This window comes from Hypomesus nipponensis, chromosome 5 (assembly GCF_054491055.1).
Source record: "Hypomesus nipponensis isolate SF chromosome 5, ASM5449105v1, whole genome shotgun sequence".
In the NCBI taxonomy this organism is placed as follows: domain Eukaryota; kingdom Metazoa; phylum Chordata; class Actinopteri; order Osmeriformes; family Osmeridae; genus Hypomesus; species Hypomesus nipponensis.
The window spans coordinates 14,314,321-14,328,613 of NC_140365.1; the positions used below are offsets into that span (position 1 = coordinate 14,314,321).

At 41.6% G+C, this 14,293-nt stretch overlaps 2 protein-coding genes and 1 long non-coding RNA gene across 9 annotated transcripts in view; 1 reads left to right on the top strand and 2 right to left on the bottom strand.

Annotated features, from left to right (window-relative positions):
- Positions 1-2,102: 2,102 nt before the first annotated feature.
- LOC146288799 (uncharacterized) lies at positions 2,103-4,085 on the bottom strand. Its single transcript, XR_014755173.1, has 2 exons — positions 3,672-4,085; positions 2,103-3,125 (listed from the first exon to the last, which is right to left on the bottom strand). It is a non-coding gene; the product is annotated as an uncharacterized LOC146288799 (long non-coding RNA).
- vps26c (VPS26 endosomal protein sorting factor C) lies at positions 3,795-9,385 on the top strand. Of its 3 annotated transcripts, none has more exons than XM_084698256.1 (8): positions 3,795-3,884; positions 6,524-6,667; positions 6,919-7,068; positions 7,789-7,869; positions 8,027-8,101; positions 8,200-8,350; positions 8,553-8,705; positions 8,905-9,385. In XM_084698256.1, the coding sequence occupies exons 2-8, from the start codon at positions 6,551-6,553 to the stop codon at positions 8,985-8,987; spliced, it is 810 nt and encodes a 269-aa protein (XP_084554382.1). In that variant the 5' UTR covers positions 3,795-3,884; positions 6,524-6,550; the 3' UTR covers positions 8,988-9,385. The 3 variants fall into 3 exon arrangements, with proteins under 3 accessions (XP_084554382.1, XP_084554381.1, XP_084554379.1); XM_084698255.1 differs by lacking the exon at positions 3,795-3,884 and adding an exon at positions 3,990-4,084; XM_084698253.1 differs by lacking the exon at positions 3,795-3,884 and adding an exon at positions 4,698-4,839.
- Positions 9,386-9,449: 64 nt separating this feature from the next.
- Positions 9,450-14,293, bottom strand: part of ttc3 (tetratricopeptide repeat domain 3) — a 71,134-nt gene continuing 66,290 nt past the window's right edge. For all 5 annotated transcript variants that reach the window (XM_084698247.1, XM_084698249.1, XM_084698251.1 and 2 more), the window contains 3 exons: positions 10,508-10,660; positions 10,147-10,239; positions 9,450-10,001 (listed from right to left, as the gene is read on the bottom strand). In XM_084698247.1, the coding sequence (XP_084554373.1) occupies positions 9,879-10,001; positions 10,147-10,239; positions 10,508-10,660 (369 nt within the window). In that variant the 3' untranslated portion in view covers positions 9,450-9,878. The remainder of the gene's footprint in view (positions 10,002-10,146; positions 10,240-10,507; positions 10,661-14,293) is intronic.

The window sequence follows — 14,293 nt, forward strand, 5'->3', positions numbered from 1 at the left end:
GAGTGGTACCCCTCAAAATCCACTTTTCTCAGGATAGGCCTATAATTTTTTGTCTGGTAATTTGAATTCTGAATTCGAAAGGAAAAGCAACAAAAAATGCAGACTGCTGGCTGTTCGATTTTTGCCTTTCTGTTCTAAAAAGCCTTTGAAAATGTCATTGGCGTCATACACATCGTACGACCAGAGCTACTGCTTGACGGCAAGCTCTGGTTACTTCCACTTTTCTCTCGAGGTATAGACGACCCGGTCCGTGTACGTGAGTTTAATTCCTTATATCGTTATAACGGAACACGCATGAATACGAAAAACGTTTGTGAGTCCTTTTTTTCGTTTTTTTGCAAAAACGAAAAAACGGATTTTGACGTTATTTTGTTTTCTCGTTTTAAAACAACTAAACATAAAACAACTTTATATTTTGATTTTTCTCACGTGGGTGGAGGTAAGCGTGAAATTCCTGTCATTGGCCGAATGTGTTGTCAGCACTACCTGTTCTTTCAAAGTAAAAGTTTCCCCCATCTAACTCGATTAGCCTAATATGGGTTATCTATCAGTTACATTTGAGGGTATTCACGTTTATAAACTTTCCAATTAATCTTTATTGACTTGTGAGTTCGCCCTTCCAACTTCATTCAATGCATCTAATTTTCTCGGGCCTACTGATATCTACAGGCTAAATAAACTAATGTCAAAATGCTGTAGGCTTAGTTGTGTTTTTCCATTTATATTTGTATTAGTAATATTATAAGATCACATCAATCAATTTTATTGGCCCCTTAGTGTGGTGGTGTTGCTGTAAATTGTTAGCTAACTGATGGTGCTTATAGATTCAACATTCCATTGAACTTCTTTCACACAACTGTAAAAATATATACATCATGGCAATTCTAAATGTGCAGAGGAAAATGGAATGTGCAACTGAAATGCAGGGATAGCAGCATGTGAGGTTCTCATGCACTGATGATCCTGTGCACCCTGCTCAGACACAGCTTGTCCATGCCGCTAGGCGCTTGACCTCCTCCCTGTAGTCTGTCACTGACACAGTTTCATGCATTCAAATTTCCCCCTAGTCATCATACTCCAATAATTGAATGGTTACTTTTAAGTGTCAAAAATAAGTTGCACTATTAATAATACAAAAGCTGTGTCAAGTTGCATGGGTAGTTTTGATGGAGAGCAATCTTCAAGACATGCCACACATCTTTCATTGGACATAGGTTGGGGCTCTCACTGGGTCACTCAAGGATATTGACCTTTTTATTCCTTAGACTAGTGTTCACCAATCCTGTTGCAGGAGAGCTCCCTTTGTGTATAGGTTTCACTCCACACGGCCTTAGCTGCCGTTAGTGAGTGGTTGCACAACTAACTAGCACACAGATGGTGTACTTTTCTCTGTTCCTTTGGGATACAACATTCAAGTACCATACAAAGTCAAATACATTTCAACACCTAACTGCACCTTCTCTTTCTGCATGAAATACTGTATCTTACATATATCCAGATACATGTGTTAGTTATACTACATTCATTTAGGAACTCTGAAATCCAAACAAACATTCATGCACTTAAACTTTGTAAAAAATGTCATTTCTGAAGAAGGGTCATTTCAGGTTTCAAATCAATTTAATTACAGACAAATGAAAAAGGGCAACATGGCGTTAAACTTGGAGCTTTTTTATATACAAACTGTATATGTCAACACTTAATAGGGCAACAAGGAACAGAGAAAAGTACACCATGTGTGTGCTAGTTAGTTGTGCAACCACTCAGTAACGGAAGCTAAGGTCATGTGGAGATAAACCTATACACAAAGGTAGCTCTCCTGCAACAGGATTGGTGACCACTAGTCTAAGGAATAAAAAGGTCTATATCCTTGACCCAGTGAGAGCCCCAACCTATATCCAATGAAAGATGTGTGGCATGTCTTGAAGATTGTTCTCCATCAAAACTACCCATGCAACTTGACACAGCTTTTGTATTATTAATAGTGCAACTTATTTTTGACACTTAAAAGTAACCATTCAATTAGTGGAGTATGGTGTGTAGATGACTGGGGGGAAATTTGAATGCATGAAACTCTGTGTCAGTGACAGACTACAGGGAGGTCAAGTTCAAGTCTTTTATTTGTCAGGTACACAGAACAACACAAGGTTAGACTGGGCACTGAAATTCTTAAGACAAGACAACGCAAACACCTGGCATAACATAACATATAAGTACACGTAACATAATTTACATCTATGCTGAGCTTAAATAAGTGAAACTTCCTAAATATACAGCTAGCAATAAATAATTGACTATACTAATACTAAAACTTCCTCAATTACAGATAACAATAAATAGTACACTATACTAACCCTAAATGCACATAAAACCTGTTTCAACCCTATAACCTATTTTGACCTAAGTGGAGTACAGTACAAAAGTGCAAATTTGCAGATCAGTGACTATGTCAATGACCATACAGGAGCCTGGTGGCGAGGTACAGTGAGGTACAGTAGTGCAATGTTACTGATAGTGCAACCAGTAGCTGAAAGTGACAGAGTATAAGTGACTAGTGTGCAGTAAATCAATGTCCACATCCGTGTCCATTCAGAAGCCTGATGGCCCTTGGGTAGAAACTGTTGTCCGGTCTGCGTGTGCGCAACCGGATGCTGCGGTAATGCCTGCCAGAAGGCAACGGGGTAAAGAGACTGAAGGATGGGTGGGAACAGTCTCTTACAATCCTGCAGGCTTGCCTTAGGCAACGTGTGTGGTAGGTGTCCTGTAGGGCTGGGAGCTTCCTGCCGATGATGAACTCAGCAGAACGGACCACACTTTGTAGGGCCTTGCGGTCCCTGTCTGTGCAGCTCCCATACCACACTGTAATGCAACCGGTCAGAATGCTCTCTATAGTGCATCTGTAAAAGTTAATGAGGATGACTGAGTCCTTACCAAACTTCTTCAGTCTCCTCAGGAAGAAGAGGCGCTTACGGGCCGCTTTGACCACCTTGTCCGTATGAACAGACCAGGTGAGGTCGTTGCTGATGTTCACCCCGAGGAACTAGAAGCAGCTGATCTTCTCCGCTTCCGATCCATTGATGAGTAGGGGTCCATGCTCCTCCTCCTGCCGCCTATAGGTCAAGCGCCTAGCGGCATGCATAAACTGTGTCTGAGCAGGGTGCACAGGATCATCAGTGCATAAGAACCTCACATGCTGCTATCCCTGCATTTCAGTTGCACATTCCATTTTCCTCTGCACATTTATATTTTTACAGTTGTGTGAAAGAAGTTCAATGGAATGTTGAATCTATAAGCACTATCAGTTAGCTAACAATTTACAGCAACACTACCACACTGAGGGGCCAATAAAATTGATTGATGTGATTTTATAATATTACTAATACAAATATAAATGGAAAAACACAACTAAGCCTACAGCATTTTGACATTAGTTTATTTAGCCTGTAGATATCAGTAGGCCCTAAAAAATTAGATGCATTGAATGAAGTTGGAAGGGTGAACTCCCAAGTCAATAAAGATTAATTGGCAAGTTTATAAACGTGAATACCCTAAAATGTAACTGATAGATAACCCATATTAGGCTAATCGAGTTAGATGGGGGAAACTTTTACTTTGAAAGAACAGGTAGTGCTGACAACACATTCGGCCAATGACAGGCATTTCACGCTTACCTCCACCCACGTGAGAAAAATCCAAATATAAAGTTGTTTTATGGTTTGTGTTTAAAAAACGAGAAAACAAAATAACACGTCAAAATCCGTTTTTCCGTTTTTGCAGAAAAACGAAAAAACGGACTGACAAACGTTTTTCGTATTCATGCGTGTTCCGTTATAAGGATATAAGGAATTAAACTCACGTACACGGACCGACAACACAGTTGACAGGTTAGGCTCTCCCTGTCAATACATATGCTAAAAATAGTTTTGGCTTTCTAATGTTGTTGCTTATGTTGCTAATGCTCTGACATTCTGGTTCTGCTTCGGATGCCATCAAGCGGGATCTCTGGTCGTAGTCAGTCCTTCACTAACCAATCAGCATTCGTTAGCAGAATGCTAGCATGTTATGGGCAACAACGACTTACCCGGTAAGAAATCGAAAGGACATAAGCACTCGTTCATTCAATTTTTGACATGTAATCCATATCGAACATGCAAAAATTACAATCAAATCAAATCAAACGACAATCAGGCGAAAGCACTCGACCGCGCGATCATTCCCAGAGGAACTGGTGGAACTGCAACAAAATTCGGTACAATGGAGCTTAATAGGGAGTGGCAAGGCTCTCCTTAAACAGGCTCTGGTTGTACAGGAGGAGAGTACATTACACATTAACGTGTAAGGAAAGTAAACAGGACATTGAAATTATGGAATATATTCAATTATTCAAAGTATAGTTGTGTATATAAACGTCTATTCAGAATACACCGTGTTGTCATTAACACATTGTTTCTCAATTAAATGTTCATATGCCTCTAATTCTGGAAATTGCCTGTGGAGGCTTGTACAACCCTCTGGTTGTTTTTTTGGACCGTTTGCAGTGCGCCAGCCAGGTACTTTCAGTGCACTGAATTCTGCTGTTTTTTTTGAGTGAAGCGCCCTAAGCACTGAAAGTCAGTGCTCGAAGTGCGCAAGTGCGCGGTAGTAGACACAGCTTGTGTTTGTCCAGTAAAGCAGGCTTCAGTCAGTTAGGATTTGTTGTCACGTGACAATTTGTCACATGATCGTAGCAAGGAAGTATCTTTGCGAAGGAAAAGGATTGTCCTGCGATATCTAACCTTAAATATGAGTGCTAGTTTGGATTTGAGACTGAAAAGAGCAAACAAAGTTTATTACGAAGGGGTAAGAGAGCATTCGATTAAAACTATTAACGTGAAAACATTTAAACTGATTATTCAGCTATAAAAATAAAGAAAAAATTCTAGTTAGGAACTGCTTTCTCGCTGTGTTGCAGATACTGTAGTGCTGCAGTAATACGTTAATACTATTAGTGTGCATGCTTCTTGTCACACAGTGACAGTGGCATTGTCTTTGGCGTTTAGCTAGCTAGCTGACCAACTACCTTGTAACGCCTATGTTCATATTTTTCACTACGTAAGATTTAATCTAATATCGGATTTAAAACTTAAATGTTGTCCTTGCTAGCTCTAACTACAAGTAGCAAAAAAATAATCAACTACAGTACCTAAAGCTAGCCTTACGTTGAACACCCTGCAGGAATTTAAAACTGTCTCTGCATCTTATTTTTTCAGAAGGCTATTTCCGACTGATTTTACTTATAAGGCAACACTTTCTACAAATGCGATGACAGTAGGCTACAGTTTGTCATTCTCTCATATATGCAGATTGGGTTTTTTACTCCCCTCTAGTGGGGATCTTCAGTGAATGCACCGCAGTCAGCCGCTGTCTCTCCAATAATGAGCAGGGGTCTCATTTATAAAAAATCTCTAACCCTCCCGTAGGCCTACGCACATTTTGGAAACAGTTGGAATTGGCGACGCAGATGACCGTAGGCCTAGTCAGACTACAGAAATTGAATGTGGGAAGAACATTACTCGTAATATATATTTTGTTTTACACACACACGTTTTTTGCGCTTGTACTGAGTGATTCTTGTTCCATAAACACCTTGTACAATCCAACTCAAATTTTAAATAGGCTAATAATTCAGCGCTTCCTCACCATCAGATTGTCCACTACGGGAGTTCAGGAGAGGGAGATTCCCCGACTGCATGGAATATAGGATAACATCACATAACCTACCTTTAGATAACTGCAGAACACAGCGTATAACTAAATATATTTCTTTAATACTGTGCAAATATCCTCATTTTAAAAACTGGAAATACAGTCGTTAAGCTCCCGTGCAATCGCTACACTCTACGTCCTCGTTATCAGTCCAGACTTTAGGCTAATAGATTACTGTTCACAACAAAACGCTTTTGTTTTCAAATTGTATCTCGACTCGCAATATCACTGCCACAGTTGACGCCACTCGCACAGTTTTTTTAAATTGGTGATCTACCGGCCACCACATTTTCGGAGTTTTCGGGCTCCACCAATAGGCTAACAGTGTCTGAGAAGTTGTCATGCGCTATGATTCACCGTAAAGAACAATCGTATTCCAGGATCATGATGAGATACTAGATTAGCATTCATGAGGTGCTTTGCATTGACTATTTATGGTTAATAATGGGCGTGTTCAGGGCGGGGTACAATGCTGATTCATGTACGCACACTTAATCTGTGATTTATAAAGGGAACATTGCGTACAGGTGTGCGTACGCACGGTTTTATAAATCTGAATTTTTGTGTGCGTACACCATTTTAGGCTTTTGGGCGTACGTACACTTTTAGTAAGAATCCTACGCAGTTTTATAAATGAGACCCCAGGTCGTTAATTTCCCTCTAGTGGGGTTATTGGGGCAAATGCGTTGTAGCCAATCAAGTAACACATCGCCATACAAAGAAATAGCTACATTTCATAACCATAGCTTCTCCATGCATTGTGTGTCATCCTTGGCAGGAGGTCCTAGCAGGTGTTGTTGTGTTAATGAGTAAAGAGGCAGTGCAGCACCAGGGTATCTCTCTCACCATGGAGGGCCTGGTCAATTTACAGCTCAGCTCCAAGAGTGTAGGAGTCTTTGAGGCCTTCTATAACTCTGTCAAGGTAAGGACTTAATGGTATACTTAGCCACTGTTCGCTAGTTGAAACTGTGCTTTCTTGTGACAGTATTATTAAGTTGATCTAATTCATTATAAACGTGTCAAGTCCTTTTATTGGCCTTGCTCAAAGTTGTGCTATTAACAGGCAAACATGCTGCTTGTGTTGTTGGGTTGTATTACTGTTTCTGTGTTGGTTGCTGCATAGAAGCACATGATACATGGTGTCACACTGAAAGATGTTGTGTATGTATATAGCCCATTCAATTGATCACCAGCAACATTGAAGTGGTCAAACCAGGCAAGGTTCCAGGAGGCAAGACAGAGATTCCCTTTGAGTTCCCCCTCCACACAAAGGGCAACAAAGTTCTATATGAGACCTACCATGGCGTTTTTGTCAACATTCAGGTAAAGTCTGTGAGACCATAACCTTCAAGCTTTATTATACATTCTATGTAATGTTTGTTTCTCCTTGGCTTTCTCCTCAGTTAGGCAAGGGCCTGACTAAAATTCACACACTGTGGTGCACACCACACCATTTGGTTACATATGTTGGACAGGAGGGGGTAATGTTACACACCACTGTTTTCTGGGTGTGTGTCCGTGTGCATGTGCTTGGACGAGACCTTCATCAGCAGATGTTATTTCTAAAGTCTGAGAACTTAACAGGGCTATTTTGTTGTCATGCCATCTGGCAAACAAACAGGGATTGTAACCCTTGCTTTATCTGTGGCTAAATTTAGCTATTAAGGGTGTAATTATGGACATTTTACCGTGTTCCATTTGAGCTTTCTTTGAAGCACCTCAGAGAAATTGTAGGGAAAGCGGAGTTGACCATTTAGTGAAAATTAATACAATTTTTTTTACCCTAACTGCAGTATTTCTGAAGAGATCTGTAATGTTTCTATCTTCTTCAAAGAAGGATTATTCCATTGTTGCCTTCCTACCTAAAATGGAAGCCATCTTTTTGCCCCCAGAGTCAAGATGAAATAAAGGGACCGAGACAAATAAAATAAACCTAAATAGATGAGACCAGCAATATATTTTCATCCTTAACGTTAAAATGTATTTGGGATTTGATCTGCCAAAAGAATAGCCATGCTCATGTATTACCATCCTGTTTTCCAGTATACCCTGCGCTGTGACATGAAACGATCCTTATTGGCCAAAGATCTTACCAAGACCTGTGAGTTTATGGTACACTGTCAGGTAAGCTCAACCTGTTTGTCAGTATGTGAGTCAAATATGTTGTGTTTTACACAATACAGCAAACAATGTAGTTTGTAGGCAACATATTTTACTGTATAATTGTAAAAAAAAAAAATCCTATTTCCTTGTTAAAACAGTCCTTGTGTCGTTTCTCTAGCCACAGAAAGCCAAGATAGTTCCCACACCTGTAGACTTCACCATAACTCCTGAGACTTTGCAGAATGTACGCGAGGTACCCAAAAATCCTCTCCAGTCATATCAACATCTTTAAAAGTTGTGATGGCTTTAGCAAAGTCATTAGCCGTTTCCCAACAATTTTCTCTTTTCCAGCGGAGTTCACTGCCTATGTTTCTTATTCGGGGCAACCTCGATGCCACCAATTGTGTGATCACTCAGCCCCTGACTGGAGAGCTGCTGGTGGAGAGCTCAGACGTAGCCATCAAGAGCATGGAGCTCCAGCTGGTCCGGGTAGAGACCTGTGGTGAGCCCCTAGCTGCCAACCTGGAGACACTGCCTCCTCAATCTGTGGATGCACCCTCACTACCAACACGTTCTTTCTTTATAAAAGTTTATTTTAAAGAGACAAAGGTCCCAACCAGAATCTTCTGTGAAAATAAGGGTTTAGTATCGCACACTTGTTTTGTGAATTCTATTGTTTGTAGAAAATGACTCTTGTACTCTAGGCTGTGCCGAGGGTTACGCCAGGGACGCCACAGAGATCCAGAACATCCAGATAGCAGAAGGCGATGTCTGCCACGGTCTCCCCATTCCAATCTATATGGTGTTCCCCCGGCTCTTCACCTGCCCCACCCTGGAGACCACCAACTTCAAAGTTGGTGAGTACAAGCCTCCACTGGCAAGTTCCAGAATTAGGGTCTATGAACATTTAATTGAGGAACAATCTGTTAATGACAACACGGTGTATTCTGAATAGACGTTTATACACACAACTATACTAATTGTATATATTCCATAATTTCTATGTCCTGTTAACTTTCCTTACACGTTAATGTGTAATGTACTCTCCTCCTGTAGAGTTTGAGGTGAACGTGGTGATCGTGCTACACGATGACCACCTGATCACAGAAAACTTCCCTCTCAAGCTGTGTCGGCTGTAAAACCATCCACAAGCGAAATGGAGTGGATAACACCGGAAGCTTAACACAAGACAGTGCTTCAGTGTGCTTAGATACAGATGGGACTACGGACTGTAAATTAGAGATCACTGAGGTACTAGCTGGACGTCAACCGTATCCGAAATGCAAAGCATACATGGAGGACACAGTCTGAAGGACCTGCACCATCAAACCTTTGACATCAAGACCTACACGTAGAGTCGGTCCCATTATGTGGAATGTTTGGTGGAAGAACTTGTTACGGCAAATAATGTTTAACAGCTGCAACTAATCAAGTAAATATTATCAAAAAGGATTGATACCTGTATGTTTGTGTGTGTTATATATGTTACACCTCAGCTGAATGCAGCAACAATGAAGAATAATATGTGTAAAATCCTGCTGGTGTACCCTATTTTGTGTTATAGCCTACGGCTCTAGTGAACTTCACTTCTGAAACACAAGTTGATTCATACACAATTAAGTTTTTAATTAAAAATGAATTTGAATTTAAATGTGAATATAAAACTGATTACATTGAGGAAAAAAAAAAGAGAAAGCCAGTCCGAAACATTAATTTTCTAAAAGCCTACATTAGTCTGGTAGCATTTTCTCAAATACCCAAAACTTAGCACAAAGTAACTAGTCATCAAACTTTATTACTTTGAGCATAATAGCATTAAGACTTTGAAAGTGGGAACAAATCTTGATGAAAGGATAATAAACAATGCCTTTGGTCCAAATTTGTTTGTGTGCAACAAGCATGAGTAAAAAAAACAAAAAAACAGTACTGGCTGTTAGAAGGGACTCCAGTGAACAGAATGTTGAGAATAAGGATTTTCTGGATTAGTTCCAGTATTAGAGAGCTTGGAGGGCAGAGGCAGAGCGGCTGGTTCAGGAGAAGGGAGTGTGGCCTCTGCGGGGCCTGCCAGGAAGACTTGGGAAGTCTTCAGGCAGGAGGGCATGCTCTCTGCAGGTGGGGCAGGTGCTCTGCTCCTTCAGCCAAGACTTGATACACTGGAGGGACAGAACATGAACCATGAGAAGAGCGAGGACAAACCCTCAGCTCAGACACAAGCGTGACAGGCGTCCTGCTTGAGGTGATTTAATGTGTGTTTGTGTTGAGGCAGAGCCTCCGAGCAGGCCTGAGATCCAGTCTTACATGTCTGTGGAAGCTGTGTCTGCACTCCAGCACACACATGTTCTCCTGGGTCATGTCATCGTGACATATGATACACGGGTCCTCCATGTTCAGCTATACAGGAAACACCAACACACATCACTCAATACAAACAATCCTCCTCAACAAGAAGTTAAAAATCCATATTTCAGTCTCCTGTTGGAAAATTCTGAATTTAAGGCACTATTCCCTAAATGAGAAAATCATTGATTAAAATAGGTGTCCTGCTGCCTAAACACATCAAATTGTTTCTTGTTAAAGAAAGGGATGAAGAATGGATGTAACATGAATCAACGTTCACGTGTTAATGATGCCTGACAGGCTGTGCCCAGCGTCTACCCACCGCCTTGGACTGCTGATGTCCGTGTGAGCCCAGGCTCTTCCAGACGGGGGAAGGGGTGTCTGCGGAGCGGGCTGGCACGGGGGAGGCTGAGCTCAGGGCCGTCACACCCAGGCCCTGCCCCCCGAGGAGGTTGCCCCCATCACCACTCACATCCTGGGCAGAGGGTTTAGTAAAACACAGGAGGCTAAGCCGAATGCAGTGTGCGTACGTATCCAAACATATAAAGAAAAGGAAGGGATGAGATTTCAATTCGATGTATGAGTCAGATGACCATAGACTGTGTGTGTGAGTGAGTGTGTGCAGTGTTTCCCACAGAATTTGATTCTATTTGTGGTGGTGGGCAGGGGCAGAGATAGATGTTGTAAACATCTTAGCCCAAACCTAGGTCCTAGTATCTTCTTGATGTAAGTGTAAATAGAGACCTCAACAAGTAATGCGAGCTTGCGCAAGCAACATTTTTTTTGCATGTATTTGAGCGAAAAAAAGTGCACAGAATTATGATACTTAGGCCCAATGTCCCCCCTAAACCTTAACAGGGCGTTCACACTGCAGTGACGCGAATCGCTTGCCATCGCTCGCCTTCCCACAGTGCACCAAGCTCGGGGGTGTCAGACAGATTAATGCAAAGCTGTAGTTCTCTAAAGTCACTGTTGTAGTTTGTATAACGTCAAGTGTCCAAAAAATCCGATATGCTTTAAAGATCTGACATGATATTATCTACTGCACACTATAGATTATTTTTTTCTACACTTTTTTTTGGGCCAAGTGAAAGATAAAATGCCACCCGCACTCTAGGTAACCGGTCTTGCCGGCTGATATAATAATTGTAACTAGAGACTCGTTATTTGTGTAAAACTTGGAATTTGACTGAGACTGTGTCTTGTTTTGACGTTAGCCACAGAGTCACAGACTCTTGTGATTCTAATAGTACCGTCTGCTAACTGAAAATAAGCCCCCCAAAACGTCAATAAGTTAGATATTAACTTAGGGAGACATGGCTAATTCAAAAGCAGTTTGCGAGAGGCAAGCGACTTTGAGCATTATTTAGGCTTTAAATTAGCTGACGTCGCTAAGCAACAGAGTACGCTAGGGTTGAAAAGTTACCGGACTACTTGCGGAGTGCTACGGAAGAGGTGAATCTGAGGCAAAAAGGCCACTTCCCTTGACAGCGGCCAAATATGCATAGCAACGGTCAAATATGAGAAAATTGTTCACCGCAGAACGTTGGGAAGCCCCATTCAAGTGAATGGAGCATTCTACAGCATTAAGAACAGCCGTGTAATAAGACATAATAAAGTTTACCTATAGCTGTGGCATTGAAGACAGTACTGTAGCCTACTACACTGCCAGTGGGCGAGCAGAGTCTGTGACTGTGTGGCTAACGTCAAAACAAGACGAAGTCTCACTCAAATTCCAAGTTTTACACAGATAACAAACTATGCTGACCCGCTGGCTGTCTTCGCAATCGCCATATCTTTAAACCACTGCTGTCCATTTAGATGTAGAATTGACCCTGGTACAAAATTAAGAAAATACTCACCAGACGCATATCGACAGTTGAATGGGCCTCAACACTGTTGTTGCTGCCGCAATCGTCAATGGAGGCTGACAGGCTCTCATGTAGCAAACAAATCAAAGTTTTTACAACAATCTATATTAAAATCTCACCACCTGGCTGTTTTCGCAGTCAAGACCTAAATCAATAATGCGAGATTGCAGTTCCACTCGAAATCGCTTTCCCTTACGCAACGGAACGTAAATCCAAATACAAGCAATGCAATCGAGACCAAGAAACATAACACAACCGTTGTCAGTGTAGTCCAAATATTGACTGAGCCTTAGGGGGGCAAAAATAATAAATAACGAAATAAATAAATATATATGCGAGATAACAATGGTTTGTGCTCGCCGAAGGCAAGCACACCCCAATAACATTATAAAGATGGAAAAAGTAGAGTTGAGGAGGACACAACTACGGCAGCCATATCTCCGGCGCAGATGTCACGCTCCATTGCAACACCAGTGCCCAGTAGCAGCGTTACGTTCCCGCCATTTTGGAGTGAAAGCGACTAGGCAGTCCACTAGCTTGCTGTCGCTTTTGGCAATATCAGCTGCTTAATAAATAAAAAAATAACTCAATGATGACAACACTGAAAAACATTATCACTAGACTAGTGATCATCAAATCCCTTTAAACAGTTTATTTCACAGACAGAAGTCTTCCAAGTCTTTTTTCCACACAAAAAAGCTTCTGGTCTTTCTCCCATAGACCAGAGTTCTGGGGGTAATTTTGTTCAGTGTCTATGCTTTGTGTCATAGTGACGTTTCACGTTAACTCTACCAGTTTCGACAAGGGCAACCGTCTCATTGCAGATTAAACATATCGGTTTTGTGCTCCCCACCGGCAACACAAATGCGTTCTTGTCAGTCCATTTCTGTCTGAAATTTGCGATTTTTCGGAATCAACATTTTGCTGGGTTTTGTCACGCCATTTAACAGGTAGGCTAGCTAACGTGAGCAACTCGATTAGCCTGCATTGTTGCGAATTACAAACACAACCTGCGTGACCCACAGAGGTTGTGGCCAACGTTGAGTGAGTGAGTTGTCATGGTGATTGCTATTACAGCTCCTGATTGGATCTTTGGATTGGACACAGAAGATAGAAACCACATCTAGTAGGAAAACCATAGACATAATAAATAGCGTAAAGGCTATAACAAAATTTGCTGGTTAAAATGGAAACGTTCTGTCAAAATGAATCAATTCCATTGGCTAATAATATATTGACTAAAGGTCCGGGTCCGGATAGGAAGCCGCCTGGGTCCGGACTCGGACCGCCATTTAGTGACCCCTGGCCTATACTATCAATGTTTTAGGCTTTTTAGAACTTTTTAAAATTGCATACAAAATCGGAAATGCAATTACACCAAGGTCCACAAGGGCCTATGCTAGAAACCAAGGAGTGTGGGTGGGGGCGTGGTCAGCCCACCCTTTTCAGAAAAGCTTGGGTATGTGTGTCTTAACAAGCACGCGTGTGGGTCAAGGGGCTCTGGCCCCTTGTGTGTGAGAATGTGGACAGTTTCAAGATGGAAGAGCAACTCATCGTATGTGTGTCTACACACAGTCTTGTTTTATACGCCTCTGTACGATTAAAGAGACGTTAACAAAAAATGTATACCTGGCGCAGGGTTGCCGAGGTTGTCCGTGTCCCTGGTGTGTTAAATTCAGTCTCGTCACTTTAGCTAGCTACAGTACGTAACCTAGCTCTAACTTTCTTCTGTGCTAGCTGCATACTGTACTAGTCTAGCTACAGTAGTCTAGTTTCCCCGGCACACGATTGACATTCAACGTTGAAATGCTGCTTGGCAGTCACTCGCTAACCATACAGTAAATGATAGTGGCCATAACCTAGCGAATGTTACTGAAGTGCTGTACAGTAATGTAGCCTATAGCCTAGTTAACAAGATCATGCAACATCTAGTCAGCGTATCTGATTCCTTGCATCATGCAGTGTAAAAGCTGTATTTTCATCGAGACAGGAGCACCTATATTTATATCAATAATGATCGATATTGTAAGTACATGAACCCAAGTCTGCACACCGTTTTACACAAACAGTGACCTTAGAGAACTACAACTCTGTATTAACTTTTCTAACACGCCCCCGAGCGTGGAGCACTGCGGGAAGGCAAGCGGTGCAGAGCGTTAAAAAACGCTGCAGTGTGAACACACCGTAATTATCTGTTACCTATAACTACCTGGTATGTAACTATCTGTGCTGTTGTC

What these genes read in the sequence shown, in the direction of transcription:
- vps26c (XM_084698253.1), top strand. Translation starts at nt 4,783, where the DNA reads ATGAGTGCTAGTTTGGATTTGAGACTGAAAAGAGCAAACAAAGTTTAT. An exon ending in CCTTCTATAACTCTGTCAAG is followed by an intron (nt 6,668 to 6,918) that starts GTAAGGACTTAA and finishes GTATGTATATAG; the next exon opens with CCCATTCAATTGATCACCAG. An exon ending in AGTTTATGGTACACTGTCAG is followed by an intron (nt 7,870 to 8,026) that starts GTAAGCTCAACC and finishes TCGTTTCTCTAG; the next exon opens with CCACAGAAAGCCAAGATAGT.